Genomic DNA, 16585 nt, shown 5'->3' with positions numbered 1-16585 from the left:
CGAAAAATATGAAAAAACTACTTTTTCACTTCAACTGGCCATATGTTAACGTCACAACATCCGATAGGCTTAATTTTTATATGAATTAATATCTACATTTCATCAGCTTTCATAATAAATTATAATCATCAAGGTAACCTTCAATTCTGAAGAGCTGTAAGATATTCAAATTTACTGCGAAGGTGAAATTACACGGCCTACGTTATTCAAGTTTTTGCGCGTGATGACGTCATTAAAATGAAGATAGTGTCAACTCATGATAAAGATAATTAATTAAGCAAGCACATACTGAAAGTTGTGCGAAATTCGAGCACACATAACCAAGATGCGCTCTGTTGAATGTGATAATCTACACAAAAAGATAACAAATCCTAATTTTTAAATTCAAGTGGCCATTTGATGACGTCAAAACATTTTGTACGTAAAATGTGTACATGAATTCATATCTACAACTCAATGGCTTCCAGAATAAGTTAAAAAAATCGGGGGTCATCTTGCATTCTGAAGAATTATTTTCATTTTAAAAAAGACCTATTTTTCACCATTTTCAGAACTTTTGTAAAATTAATGTGCGCATTTTGTCATTTTTAACGTGCTCGTATAGCGTTATTTTAAGTCGGAACTGACTCAAATTTGGTGAATGTACTAAGGATGGTGAGTAGAATGAGATTTGTAAAAAAAATTCATATTTTTTACGCTTTTTAAGTATCGCGCGCGCAAAAACGCATTTTTGCGCAGTAATTTTTTGAAACACGCAAATGGCCTAATTCATGCTCTAAATTGATCAAAACTTAATTTTGAGCGTTTTAAATTTTTAACGCGCGATATCACGCGCATGAACCTACGTGCGCGTGCGTTTTTATTTGCTAATATTTTTACCCTTGATCTGAAGTTTACGTGTAGTGAATTTCATTAATATGTGATAATGAATTATGGAGATATGATTGATAATGTGATTTCGCAAAATGGCGTATAAATGTCGTCACGGATGAGTGATCACGCTGGAAAGCTTATTAGGATTAAGTTGTATTATTTGAAAGATATTCTGAAATTTTTGTAATCATTGACATTAAACTTTTTGAGATAATTGTTACACAAAATAGTGTACAGAAACAATAAAAAGAAAAAAAAAAATAATAATAAAGATTTTATACAATAACAATAGGTGATCATTTTATTCTAAATGATCACCTAATAATAATAAAGATTTTATACAATAACAATAGGTGATCATTTTATTCTAAATGATCACCTAATAATATTGAGGATACATTCCCATATTAAACTGTACATCATTTGTCACGTTCATTATTATCATGTACCAACATCGACTGGTCCCATGAAACATAATATACATCATCAACACAACTAGCGCTACGTTATAAACATTTATGGCTACCTCATCAACATACTACCTCATCATACTTGTCGATACGTCATCACAATTTAGGACTACTTCATCAACATACTTGGTATTAATATTAATCTTTATTTTAATATTTTATTAATTTAAAATAGTACTAATTTATTTAGTATTCATCAACATTTAGGGATACCTCATCAACATACTTGGCGCTACATCATCAACATTTAGGGATACCTCATCAACATACTTGGCGCTACGTCATCAACATTTAGGGATACCTCATCAACATACTTGGTGATACGTCATCAACATTTAGGGATACCTCATCAATATACTTGGTGCTACGTCATCAACATTTAGGGATACCTCATCAATATACTTGGCGCTACATCAACATTTATGGATACCTCATCAATATATTTGTCGCTATGTCAACAACATTTAGGGATACCTCATCAACATACTTGGCGCTACGTCATCAACATTTAGGGATACCTCATCAATATACTTGGCGCTACATCAACATTTATGGATACCTCATCAATATATTTGTCGCTATGTCAACAACATTTAGGGATACCTCATCAACATACTTGGCGCTACGTCATCAACATTTAGGGATACCTCATACACATACTTGGCGCTACGTCATCAACATTTAGGGATACCTCATCAACATACTTGGCGCTACGTCATCAACATTTAGGGATACCTCATCAACATACTTGGCGCTACATCATCAACATTTAGGGATACCTCATCAACATACTTGGCGCTACATCATCAACATACTTGGCGCTACATCATCAATACTTGACACTACGTCATCAACATTTAGGGATACCTCATCAATATATTTGTCGCTACGTCATCAACATTTAGGGATACCTCATCAACATACTTGGCGCTACATCATCAACATTTATGGATACCTCATCAACATACCTCATTATCTTTAGGACTACGATTGCCGGTTAGGCCTCTGTCAACATACCAGAATTACAAAAAACAACATAATAGTACCCTGTTGTAATTAATTAGAAAAACACAATTTCTTAATTTATACTGTAATTTAAAAAAATGTATTATTTCATCAACCAACATTCTTCTTTTCTGTAATGTTTATTTACATTGTTTTTAATAAATGTACAAAGCAATGTTTTTAGGAAACTATTTTAATTAAAATTAGCAATAAGACAAACACTTTATATAAAAAAACAGTACTAAAAATATCAAAATACAATTATGTAAATTAATTTATAATAAATATAAAAATCAAACAAATTAATCTATGAATGGCTTAACCTGACAAAGGCTTTCTGTTACAAGTATTATAAGATGATAAAATAAATGTAGTATAGGTTGGGGTCATTTTTTCCATGTAATGGTTGGAGAGTGAGCTTGTACTCCAGGTGGGAGAATGGTAATGGATAATGGATTTATAACTTAGGATGGGCTTATGCCACAGGTTAGACTTAAACCCTAAGATGGGCTTTTATGATAAAACAGAAAAAGCACTGTACAAATTCTTAGTGAACATAATACCAAACAGAACTACTTCTTCATAAGCCATTTATAGTTAAAATGTAATTTAATATAGTAAATATAAAAAAATAAATAAAATAATAACACACTGACAAAATGGCTTCTATGACTTCTTGGTGTTTTTGTCAAATTGGTAAAATCACAATTACATGATTCAATCTAATGTACAATTTCTCTTTTCTTAAAAATATCAAATTTATTTTCTCAAAAATAATATCTCCAAAAATATTTATGAAAGAGTGTAAAATATTTTTATTTTTTTAATTGTAAATGCAAATATTATCTTCACATCTTTAGAAATACTTTACAAATTTTACAGTTTTCTTTTTCATTTTATTTCAAAGTATATTGCAATGAAATCAAATTATGGCAAAAAGATATTAAAAAATATTCTTGCTAACCACATTTTACTGCAATTACTGCAGTTATTCTACTGCATACACAGTCATTGTCAATATTACTTGAAAAATGGACGAATTACAAACTAGAGTAATTATATTCTCATTTTTGTATTCAACTGTTCTGCAGTAAAACAAGAAAGACTCTAATAAAGACCTCTCATCAGTTTAAACACTTCTGTTCAACTTTACTTCTTAAAGAGGAAATCATATTATTTCTAACAAACACTTTCTCCAAAGATGTGTACAGTATAACATTGGTCATTTTAGTCTTTACTCTTGTAACAAAAAAAATGACTCGTTACTTCATTGCCAAACCTGAAAGAAAGGAAATAACAATAAATGCATTGTTCTAAATATTAATAAATAAAATCAAATCCAGATATAGAAACAAAATACTATACAGGATATGGTCAAAGTACTAAACAAATAATGGTGGTAACATAAATAAAGTAATCTCAACAATGTAAATTTCCTTTCACTTACCTTAACAGTATTATCAACAGCACCAGAGAAAAGACGCCCTCTAGAGACAGCGAGACATGTTACACTTCCCTGATGTCGTATCAGAGCTTGTTGACATGTCTTATTCTCCATGTTCCATACCTTTAAAATAATAGTAATAAAAAATGTAAACTAAAAATGTCTCAACCAAAGATTTTTCATATAATATTAATAAACATATCATTTTAATTATTATGTAACATTTTAAATTTTGGTTCTAATCTTCTTTCTACTTGTGTAAATACAGTATTTTTTTATTATTATTTTTAGTAAATTCTAAAGCCCTGTCTACACTATCAAACTAGTTTGACAACAAAATGTGATGTGCCCAAATATGGTAGTGAGAAACCCAAATATGGTAGTGATATGACATCACCATGCACATATATGGGCTCATCACATTTTTTTTGGTCAAAGTTTGATAGAGTAGACAGAACTTAAGATTTCCTCCTTATTTTTTATTATTACTTATGTTTTATAAAATGCGCTTTGCTAATATTTACCTTGTGAGGCATTTATGTAAAATAATTATATAAAAAAATACACTATTCTAATTATATTTAGAGAACTGGGCCAATAATTAGTGTTACTTTTAATTAGTTTAAAAATTGAATATTATTGGATAAATACAAAGGAGAAAGCTACAGGCTCATGGGAATGATGAGTTTGACCTTGCTTAAAAACCAATACTGACTGTAAATAATTAGTTACACTTACCCTGAGAGATCGATCATATGAAGCACTAAATACACGTGTGCTGCCTGGAGCACTGATAACAGCTAGTGCATACACTGTGCCCACATGTCCCGTCAGCGTCTCCACTTGATCATGGGATTTACGATCCCATACATGAATACAGTTCTCGTAAGTTCCAGCTATGATGTGTTCATTTGTGAGCGTAATTGAATATACAGAGCCTCCTGATGTTTCTAGAACATTTGTTACTTCTAAGCTGTTTATGTTCCAAATCTGCAGAAAAATAGTTAAGACTATGAGCGGACTATTCAACTCATTCACATGACAAAAAAGATGCTGTACATAAACAAAGAACTACATCTTCCATTTTCATAGGAGTAAGCAATGCAATTTGTTTTTCCATATTCTGGACTCTTCTTTAGGGTATTCTTTTAACTTGAGTCTTACTGTTGTACTCATATTTTGTTTATTATATTGTATGTCTTGAGTGACTCTTGCAAATTAATAAATAAATAGAAGGGTTAAAAAAAAAAAGTCTTAATAAGTGATAATTTTATTTGCATTTTGATCCATTCTGCTGAAAAGTTACATACAACTTAAATATTTATATTGATGAGTACTGCAGAAATCCACAGTAACATTCATTACTCCAGCAAATACTGTGATTTTTCAAGATCATTGCTAACATACCTTAATTGTTTGGAAAGAACCACTGTAAAGGTGTTCTTCAGTAGCAACTAAAGCACGAACCCAATGGTTCAAACCGGTTAATTCCTTCTTTAACTCATGAGTATGTGCATCCCATACCTATGAAAAATAAAATCAATAAAATAAATAAATACAGTAGTTTTTAAAATAAAAAGTAATTTTATTATTATTCAACCATTGATAAAAACATTAGCTGTGGTACATGAAATAAGAGATATAGATATAAATTTAAGATAGTCGTGAGATCATCAGATTGATATCATAAAATGAGAAGTTTCTGATACCAGACTTATACATAAATTACATCATAAGTATGAGATATTTATGATACCATAATGATATTTATGATACCATAAAGATATCTTGCTTATATCATGTCTTGACTGGTTGGTAATGGTAACTTGTTTATATCATATCTTAACTGGGTCAATTTTAATGACACAAAAAACTGAACTGTTCAGTTGTTTGTATCATTAAAACTTACAAAGAAAAACAGAAAAAACCTTAGACTAACCTTAATAACTTTGAGTGAACCGCTGAACAACATGTTATTAGCACTAACCAGGGTGCACACTGCATTATCATGTGCTGCTATTGCTTTTTCATGTTCCAGAGTATCAATATTCCAAACCTGCAACAACAAAAAATATGAAAATTATATACTGGTATGTGTTTTGAGAGTTAAGTCCTTATAAATGACACTATGAGAGCTCTGCATTGTAAGTACTATTGGAGACCAACTAAGCTAAGTGCATGGTTTCGCATATATAAAAACAATTACGGCTTATATAGACCTCTCTAATTTATTTTTAGCATGTAGTGCCTCCATTTATAATGATGATTCCAGCTCAAGGTGTGCCATGTGTGCCAAAATGTTTTTCTTGATCAATTGCTATCTAGAACCTTTAGACTACAATACTATACATATATAAAATTTTTTTGTAAAAACATTTTAGTGTGTTTACTAATAAAAAATATATACTTACAGAGATAGTTTGATCTGAAGAACCACTATACAATTTGTTACTGAAAAAATATAGAATTAATATAATTAAATATATTTAATTACATGACACCTTGTATAAAGGATATATTGGGTCAAAAAACGAGTGTAGCTATATTAAGAATACTGTCAGTACTATAGACAATACTGTGGAATAACTTATGTTTCTATCCAAACCACAGTAACATATACTCAGCAGATATACTCAGCAGAAACTGATGTGAAATTACTGCAGCAACTGATATAAAATTACTGCATCATCAGAGGTAAAAGTATAATTGTAACACTTACCCGTGTGTACACAGAGCAAGCACGATGCCTGTATGTCCTTCCATTGTTTTGTGACATGTGTAACTTGGACGGGTGTCCCACACCTTGATGGTCTTATCTGATGACCCACTGAATAGGTAGTCACCATGTACACATAAACACCACACAGGGCCTTGGTGGCCAACAAAAGTCCCTTTACATCGATACAGCTGTTGGGGCTCTGTAATAACAAAATAATTGGCAAATAAATGAATAGTATAACCATGGAGGAATTGTATAACACACAGGAGGGAAAAGAATGGAAATTAGATTTTGAACACTGTCATATGATAAGGAGACATGTGCTTTTAACCAAATTAATTCATATTTAAGTAACAAAGAACATTAAGTCTTACTATTGATACTGCTAAATTAGATGAAGGTGATGACACGCTTAAAGATTCAGTGTGACAGGTCGTGCAGTTAGTTAAGTTTGACTGCAGTTGGTGCATTGCTTATACACTTAGACCAAGGCTTATATTGTATATTGTTGTACTATCGTATTGTTGTTGCTAAATAGTTTTTTCTTTGAGAACCTAAGCCCCTGCTTGTAAATCATAACATGAACATGAATCAACTATGACCTACCATCATTGAACCTGCCAATAATGTAAGCTATCTCGTGGTTAATTGTGCTAAACTTTCTACGATTGTCCAACATCTCGTTTGACATCTCTCGTTGGTTCTCATCAAGGTCCTCTGCAAAAAAATAAAATAATAATTAATAATTTTTGATTAACATTGGAAAGTGTCATTTGATCATCTTGAAAACTGGAGTGAAATCTTAAGTGGATATGTGTGCAATATAAAATTTCTTAATAGGGAAATGTATTACATTCTTCTGTGTGCTGCCCTCAATGTGTATTTATCAAATCAATACAACAATGGCTGTAAAATTTACTCTAAGCACAAGCTTGCATTACATTTTACAGTAAATTGGCATCAAATTAAACCTATGAAATATTGTTGTGATTGAATTTCTTATGGGTAATTTTTGTGTTAATACGGTGATATATTTTATAGGTACCTTTTGGCAATAGTGGTCAATGAAAATATTGTACTACATAATTCACTTAAGTCTATTTAATGTGAACACCTCCCCCTTAGGCTCATTGTTTTATCGGTAACGGGACGATTCGGCCCTGAGACGATTCGGCGCGGGACGATTCGGCCCTGGGACGATTCGGCCCGGGACTATTCGGCCCGGGACGATTCGGCCCTGAGACGATTCGGCACACTTACATTTATCGGCTTTGATATGCATTTATAAGCATAAAATAAGCTTTTTTCCCCAAACTTTATTTTCAGAGAGACTATGGGGTAGCACTACTAGGGATAAAGATGCAATAAAGCAAACATTTTGAAAACATTGTCGAAAATAATCATTTTTTAGTCACGCGCGCGATGTAAATAAGTTACGCCCTCTGTTGGCCGCTTGGCGAATGCACGAAATAAACAAGGTTTTCGAAGTAATAAATTGAATATAAAATTACGTTTTTTTAGTAATTTATTATATACATTATATCAACTTTGTCAATATCAATAAAATACGGATTGTTAAACACCTTTAAAAACTTGATAAATAAAAAAAAAATGAATATGAATTTGGTCTAAAGTGAGACGTTTCGGCCCACAAAGTGGGATGTTTCGGCCCAAAAGTGGGCCGAATCGTCCCACCAAAAGTGGGCCGAATAGTCCCGGGCCGAATCGTCTCAGGGCCGAATCGTCCCTGAACCGTTTTATCGCCAGGGCCAGCTGGGCAAGTTTTGTTGAAGGCCATTTTAAGGTTGGGCATTTTGCCTGGTCAAGTATCACTTACCCACTAATTTTTCCATTCTGCTTTGATTCTCATCCAAATAGCCTAGAAAAATATAAAAAATTGAAGATAAGATCATTGAAGATAAGCATAATGAAGAAAAAATGAACTAAATAAAAATTAAATTTTATATATTCAAAACCATTATAATCTCCGCAAATGATTACATTTACCATGGCAAAATTATTTATTGGCAAAATCATGAATAATTACGTGGTTTGTGGTTATATTAAAAACCACTATATATCTTTGCAAAGTTATTACATTTACCATGGCAAAATTGTTTATTGGCATATGCTTTTTTTTCTCATGACTAATTATGTGGTTTGTGGTTAGGCCTGATATTATTCAATGACACCAATCATAAACTCCTTGTTCTAACCAGCTACATCCACTTCCCAGATATGTTATAACCTTCAACGTACATTGGGGCATGGCCTAGCATACCACTACAGGCTAATAATTAACATCCTTAACCTCCAGACATCCATTATGTAATATCATTATTCTCAGAACACATATCACATTTACGATTACCAATTAATCGCAAATTATTTTTAGATTAGTCTCTATTTCAATCTTTAAATAATAATTAAATTACAGATAAGTCGTAATATCCTGTTGGATATTGAGTTTAATTTGTTTTCAATGTAATATCATTGGTGTATATTTTCGTTACTTAGATGTTGTTAAGGTCTGTCTACACTATCAAACTTAATGTGATGTGCTCATATATGGACACAATGATGTCATATAACTACCATATTTGGGCACATCACTACCATTTTTGGGCACATCACTACCATTTTTTAGTCAAACTAGTTTGATAGTGTAGACAGAGCTTTAGACTAAATATAAATCACATTAATTGACTACAGTAGCAATGCATGAAGTTGCTAAGGAGATTTGAATGTTCCTACAAACAGCAGTATTTTAAGCAACTATTTGGTAGATATTTTGCATAGTATTTATGTAGTTATGGTAGACATGCCAGTTAGTTATTGTTCTTTTTATGTAGAAGCACCAGTAAGTATAGTTATGACATTGATTGCTCTATTTGCTGATATTGGCCTTAAATGCTTTATCCAGGTAAGTAATCAATATACCAGACACTTCAATACATTAAAACACTTACTAATCTTCATTTCTAAAGATTTCTCCAATCGATCGACCCTCTCTGATAATTTTCCAAGCATAGAGCGTAGAAAGCCAATCTCCTGGTCCTTCTGACGAATCGTTAATTGTAGGTCTCGCATCTTGTCATCTGTGTTCTGCAAGAAGTTCTTGATGTTGTCGTAGTAACACGTTTGGAGATGCGTGCTGACCTCTTCAAGTGTGCCCACGTACTGACATCCGTACTTGCTATGGTCGCATTTACATAAATTGCACATCTTCATGTGCGATTCTAGATCCTGTATAAAGAAAATATCAAGTCATTTAAAAGATAAAAATACTCAGATACTGCAGCACTAATTTTACTGCATCCCTCTCTTTACCGACTGTAACAAAATAAAAGTATTGGTTTCTTCAGTTACTGCAGTATTTCATGCTTTAATGATAAATTAAATCAATCAATCAAGTCTTTCCCATGGTTTGTTGTGTGTGTTGTTATTGATGTAAAACAATTTGTTCAACTTTGCCTTTGTTATAAATCTTCCATCTGAATTTGTGTATGTTTATGATGGAAAATAAAGATTGATTGATTTATATAAAATCAATATAAAATTTCAAATTACCTGGAATAAATGTTTGCACAAAAGTGTGTGCAGAGTTCCAATGGAATGAACATTTATCAAAGTACATTAAGCTCTTGGAGGCATAGGAATCAATTCCCTTGTAAGTTCAGATTTTTTTTTTATCTGAATGGGGTGCTTAGTTAATGGAGCGCGATTACATAATGGCTATCAAATCATCATTAATAATCTAGGCCTGGTTTCAAACTGTATTCGTCATACCTTACATAAACTTGTAAAGTTTATAATGTAATCATTAGACTTTCTCTTTACCATGTGAATGAACTTTTAAACTTAATTCCCCGTAACACCTCTCACTACCTAAGGTATTATGGGCCCTCAAAGTGTCAAATAGAATTAAATTTCATCTTAAAGGCTCACATGTACTCGGAAGTTGTTTCCAATGGGACCTTATGTTTCTAAAGCCGTAGATCTGAATGGTGTCATTTGTATAAGGGATGGTGCCAACATTTGTTACTGCTGAAAGTTTTAAAATCTAGTTAGATATAATAACAAATTAACTGAAACATTTACAGTACTTCAGTTCACAACTAAAAAAACTACTGTTAGCAACTTTGTTTTAAAAGTTGATTCAGCTTTCTTTATGGAAGTAGAAAAGTGAAAGATTTTAACTATTGTTGATGATAATTGAAATGGGAAAATGGATGACTGTGAGACAATTGGGACCGTGAAGTTATAACCTGGGACTTGGGAAAGGTCTGCATTTTGAGTCAGTATAGTCTATATTGTTTATTTTGTTCTTTTGAATACTGTATGAGAAGCAGTTAAAAAAAAGATAGATCCTGAAATGGATATTTAAAAATGTATACAGCATTTATACAATATGTAGTATAGTACAGTACTGCACAATTACTAGGAACCAGTTTAATAACTAATGTCCTATTAATATAATTAAATACTGCCCTCACTTGATAATATCATCATTCCGAGTGTGTTAAGGGAAATTGTTTGACAAGCTTGCGACAGGAAGTTGTATCAACTGACCCCCTATGTGCAAATTATTTAACTAAACCAAATTTTAAATTAGTTAAATACATACTAAATACCTACATACTTAGATTTTATTTAAATGGTAAATTAACAAGATATTGAAGTAATCATCATCTTAATGTCTCTACAGTAATCATTCACTTGATTTTTACTTTTCTTTTTGTTATATTTTACTTTACTTATATTGTTTTAACTTTTGTATGTCTGATTTTGTTTATGTGATCAATCAGTGATATCTCAGTACTACAATAAAGACAGAAATAAATAGATACATAAATCTTAAATTCCCTTTTATATGATGATAACCTGCACTTACCATTTTTAAAACTGTTGGGCAGTTTGGATTATTTGGGCAGTTCATAGGTGCATAGCCGCAGTTGGCTTCATGCGTACTGTAAAATAAAAGAAAATAACACAAAATAAGGTTTAATTTTTGGATTAGCTTATTTAAAACCTTTTTTTTCAGTACACTACATTATTAGGTATGGATTTTTTTTATATAATTATAATTAAGTTGACTCTGAACAGTCAGTAATTGAAGAGGTTTGTGATTGGAGCATCCATGAAGAAGGCGTGTACAATATACAAATTAAAATATTACAACCAAACACTTGAGGTAATGGTATTTAGTTATTGTTACAGCTTACCTAGCATTATTAATTACCTCCTATATAATGAGAAAGTGAGGGTTATTAAATTAACTCACTCACTGCCAGATTCTAGTATTATTTTCTTTTAAATGCGGCACTTAGTACAGCTTATGTTACGCATTTATAATATCCCAACGGGCTAGAGAAGGGGTATTTGAAAAGGCATGTGTTAAGATAAGATTTCCAAAACATGGCACAATCAATTACTTTCATTCATGACGTGAGGGTTATAGAGGAGTAACATGAGGCAACTCTTAAAATAACTTATCCGGTACTTTCCATGATATCCAAGTTTGACAGTAACTTTCACTTTGATGGAGGGGTAATACAGAAGGCTTGTTGTAAATAATTCACCCGGAAAATTCCGTAAGCGGGCATGTGACAAGGGGACAAAGTTGACAGTAAATGACAAATATTATGATGGAAAAAGTAAGGACAGAAGTAAGATCATTCATCCGGAATATTCCATATTATGAAGCGGACACATAAAAAAGGGACAAATTTGACAGCAAATAGTTTCACTACAAGCATCATGATGAAAGGGGTAAAACAGAGGCCTGTTAAAATCAGTCATCTGGAACAAACTTGATAGCAATTTAGCTATGACGAATAATGTAATGAGACAGGAATGAAATACAGAAATCATTCAATAGGAACATTAATAGCGGACATACTAACCGGTACAAACATTGATAGTAATTCTATGACAAATACAGTAGTATAATGACATGGGTACCACACTCATGTTAATGAAACATGCTAACGACATGTGAACGATTTAATACAATAATTTGGAATATGAAGAATAGTAATGTGAAGGATGGCCTGTCTTTTTTGTAGAACAGACTAATGCTCTATTGAAAAGTACAATCAAAGGACCCAGCCATTACATGTTAAATAGCATAGCAGTAATACCAGGGGCGGATCCAGGATTTTAAACATGAGAATGCTAACATATAAAATTAATAATAAAATAGATATCAAGAGGTGGTTCATAATTTAATTTATAAGAATAATTAACAAAACGGGAGTGTGTGAGCCTGGTTACTTTGATAAAGTAAAAGCACCTAATTTCTATTGTTAAATAACAAGTATAATAAACATTGTAATTAGCTATGTCTTTATTACAACCACCAACTTACACTTTCTCACTGACGCGCATTGTCATAGGGCAGCCGTCAGGATCAACTTCGTATTCTCCAGGAATTTGGCTCGATGACGGAATACAACCGTATTTACAATGGACGTATAATTCACTGATTTGTTCGTTAACGGCGATGTTGGCGACGACAACAGCTAACTTGCTATTATCCACAGGACATTTTTCTGTAAATTAAAAAAATGGTAATTAATTTTTTTTCCTCACTTTTTCATCTATTTATATAAATATTTAAACAAAACATTATTTATAATCTAAATCAAAATAACAACGCTAGTTGTTATTTATTTTCAGCTCTGCATTGCACTTCTGCCTACATGACTTTTTTTAAGCTTAACTAATAATCTTATACTATACAAACATAACCAGTATACAACCAAAAAACATCAATAAAATTAAAGAAAATTCCATAAACAACTTTACACACGTAAATAATGAAAATTCATAAGAAGCTGTGTCATAGAAAAAAAAAGGACAGATTTGAAAATGTGCGTTGACAGATGGATTTTAGCCAGGCCCATAATAATCCCTCCGCAGAGATCACCTGCCTTCACATGACTCAAACTCAGATCTAAATTCCTAAAAACATCAAAATAATTTTCAAAGTTACTTGTACAAGCTTCCTTAGTTATAGACAACTTGACATATAAAATCTGTGATTTTTTATGAATTTGTATTTTATGAATTATATGTTAATCTAGATAAGTTTGTAACTAAATTCCTAATTTTGACAAATAGTTGTCATAGAATTCAATGGATTTGATGTAAAAATCTGTTTTTCTAGATTAAGTGTAGTTCCATATATATTTATTTTAAAAACAGGACAGAAGTGTAACCCACTTTTTATGTCTCAATATTTTCAAAGACGTAACTATTATAGACGAGTCCATGAGTTCACTGGATTTGATGTAAAAATCTGTTTTTCTAGATTAAGTGTAGTACCATATATATTTACTTTAAAAACAGGACAGAAGTGTGTTTTTATGTTTCCATATTTTCAAAGGTAACTATTATAGACAAGTTCATGTACATCTTATCCTGTGACAGTGCAAGGAAGATGAAAAAGAAATGGTAAATACTAAATTCAACTGGTTTTATGTATAAAGCTACTAGAGTTTAGACTGCCTTTTCTATATCTAACTAATTTGTATTTAATGAATTATGAATTTAAATATATGATAATTGTGCCCAGAAACAGTCTAACTACATTAAAAAAAATGATTGAAATGAATTCAAAACAGAAGATGTTATTTTAAATTAATTTCCGTTTCAAACCTAAAACTTGTTACCATCCATTTCATTTCTGGTCGACCTCTTATTTGTCATAGAGACATAATTAATATGCAATCCTGACACCTGTGTTTTATGTATGAATCAGTTGAACATGTGCTACAATTTGTCTATTTGTTTTATATTCAAAATACAACTTTCACTTTCTAAACCACAATTCAGTTATAAGATATTAAACATTATTGTTGTGTTTTTTCTTTTCATGAGGCAACATTTTCCTTAACAGAAATGGTTCACAATTGTCATGCGAAAGAGAGAGAGAGATATATTTACACACACAGTAGAACCCCTGCTTTGGGACATCCCTATTATAAAGGAGATACTTACCTGTGAAAAAAACAAGGGGAAATATTATATTTTTTAACACTGTCAACTCTTATTCACATGACACTGGGTTCTGAAGGTGTCTTCTTTAATAGTAGTTCTACAGTGTAAAAATCATACTGTACAGTATTCATAGTATAGATATTCTTTTTTATTTTTAAGATTAAAAGTACTAAAAGAAAATTATTGATTATTATTTCTCAAACTGCTGAGCATTTTCTTTTAGCATTTTAAACTTACATGCTCACTAAAATGTCTTCGAAATCAACCAACTTCTTTTGTGGCAAATGTTAGGATAAATGGTATTTGGCCAATAGCCAGGGAGGTACTTTTTTTTTTAAAGAAGGGCTTCCTTATTTTAGGAAATCTCTAATTTATAGAGTGTAAATTCCTTCCTTTAAAAAAAGTAATCATCAATTTAGAGAATTTAAAATAAACAAGTCTAAAGCAATATTTAAGTTTAGTATAACTGCATGTATAAAAAGCATGTTGGCAACATCTTCAATAACCTCATATAACACATTTTGTACTCAAGCTTATAAAATTGAAATACTCAGAAGAAACTTTTCACATAAATGTATACATTTCAGATAAATAAAAGCTTTACATAAAAAAGTGAATTTTCTTTTACTACATTATTTGCTCTATGCTAGTAAAACTATTCCTATACAATGTAAATTTATAAAATAAGGAAAATAACAAAGAAAGTTTCTTACCGTTATGACGAGAGTTAACACACTGTCTACAGTACGTATGCTGCAAGAGAAACAAAAGACTTATCATTTCAAACACGATTGAGAAAGAATCATAATGGTGACATCTGATGACACCGACTTCAAAGTAATAATCGCAAAAAGTTTGGTACTCTGTGAGTGAGCAAAGCAAAGTACTCCAACAGAGAGTGTTCACAAGGTGCTAAGAAGGAGTGATAGCCCACTACCAATGCACCGAATAATCAAATGGTACTGGTCACGTTGAACTGATGTAACCACTCTAAATATTCACTACCAACAGGAACAAATGAAGGCTGGGCAGAAGACCACTGATAACTAGTAGGCATCCACTATAAATACTTGCTAAAGGCGAAACAAACGCAGGCAGGGCACTGACTGATCACGATGAACTGTTAGTACCCAATCCAAAGAGTCACTACCGGGTGAACCAAACAAAAGCAGAACACCACTAATCACGATAAGCTATTAGTAACTGCTCTAAATACTCGCTACCGGCAGGAACATATAGGCAGGGCAGTACACCTCTGATCACGATAACAGAGCATAACAGAGTTGTATCTTGACTCATCGAGTTTCATACTTCAATCGCCGGAACAGTTGGCTCACCACGAATCACCAAACAAATCGACCCAATTATTATGCATATATTACAATCATGATTAGTTTCGACAATTTGTACGGTGATAACTTTTTCGCAAACACAAGTGACTTTTAATAGGAAATTAACTTTACAGTGGACATTGTGTTAGTTGTAAAGTGATTATGATGTTCGATATCGTGCAATGCAACATTTTTTAATTAAAGGCGGGATGGTATAAAACAGACACCTACACTGATTAGGATGTTGAATTGGGTTCATTACTTTGATCAGTAATTAGTCACAGTAATATAATTAGTTCCCACCGACTTAATCATCTATGTATTCTCGAGGCAAAATTAAAATTAACAAAGTTTTTGATGACTTCCTTAAAGACGGTAGATGTTTGTTCAAGATTATCTGTTGGTTGTCATATCATCAGGTGATTCAGGGGGAGTGTATAGTGCAATTGTAGTTCAGAAAAAAATTAAATAGAAAGATCAAAGAACTCTTGCTTCCCAGGTAAAAATTATATGCAAATTATGAATCATTTATATATATATGTTTTTTTTTGCATGGTAAGCACAAACCAGACCATGACCCTTTCTTTCTAAAAAATTAGTTAAAAAAAAAACAGTGCCTGAAGTACAGTGACGGATCTAAGATTTTGGCTAAAAAAATGCTAAACTTAACCTAATGTTCTACTCTTTTGCAATGTTTAGGGTCCCCGGTCATATTTTCCCACCTCTCCCTTGGATGTGC

General features: G+C 31.9%; 1 protein-coding gene across 7 annotated transcripts in view; it reads right to left on the bottom strand.

Annotated features, from left to right (window-relative positions):
• Nucleotides 1-1285: 1285 nt before the first annotated feature.
• The window catches only part of LOC144839523 (E3 ubiquitin-protein ligase TRAF7-like), a 52825-nt gene continuing 37525 nt past the window's right edge, over nt 1286-16585 (bottom strand). For all 7 annotated transcript variants that reach the window (XM_078694925.1, XM_078694926.1, XM_078694921.1 and 4 more), the window contains 13 exons: nt 15229-15268; nt 12882-13065; nt 11406-11481; nt 9481-9757; nt 8349-8390; nt 7118-7228; nt 6512-6710; nt 6204-6243; nt 5732-5848; nt 5200-5316; nt 4531-4782; nt 3796-3915; nt 1286-3627 (listed from right to left, as the gene is read on the bottom strand). In XM_078694925.1, coding sequence (XP_078551051.1) covers nt 3616-3627; nt 3796-3915; nt 4531-4782; nt 5200-5316; nt 5732-5848; nt 6204-6243; nt 6512-6710; nt 7118-7228; nt 8349-8390; nt 9481-9757; nt 11406-11481; nt 12882-13065; nt 15229-15268 — 1587 coding nt within the window. In that variant the 3' untranslated portion in view covers nt 1286-3615. The remainder of the gene's footprint in view (nt 3628-3795; nt 3916-4530; nt 4783-5199; nt 5317-5731; nt 5849-6203; nt 6244-6511; nt 6711-7117; nt 7229-8348; nt 8391-9480; nt 9758-11405; nt 11482-12881; nt 13066-15228; nt 15269-16585) is intronic.

Source organism: Antedon bifida, chromosome 4 (assembly GCF_963402885.1).
Source record: "Antedon bifida chromosome 4, ecAntBifi1.1, whole genome shotgun sequence".
Classification (NCBI taxonomy): Eukaryota; Metazoa; Echinodermata; class Crinoidea; order Comatulida; family Antedonidae; genus Antedon; species Antedon bifida.
This window is presented reverse-complemented; position numbering and strand designations above follow the sequence as displayed.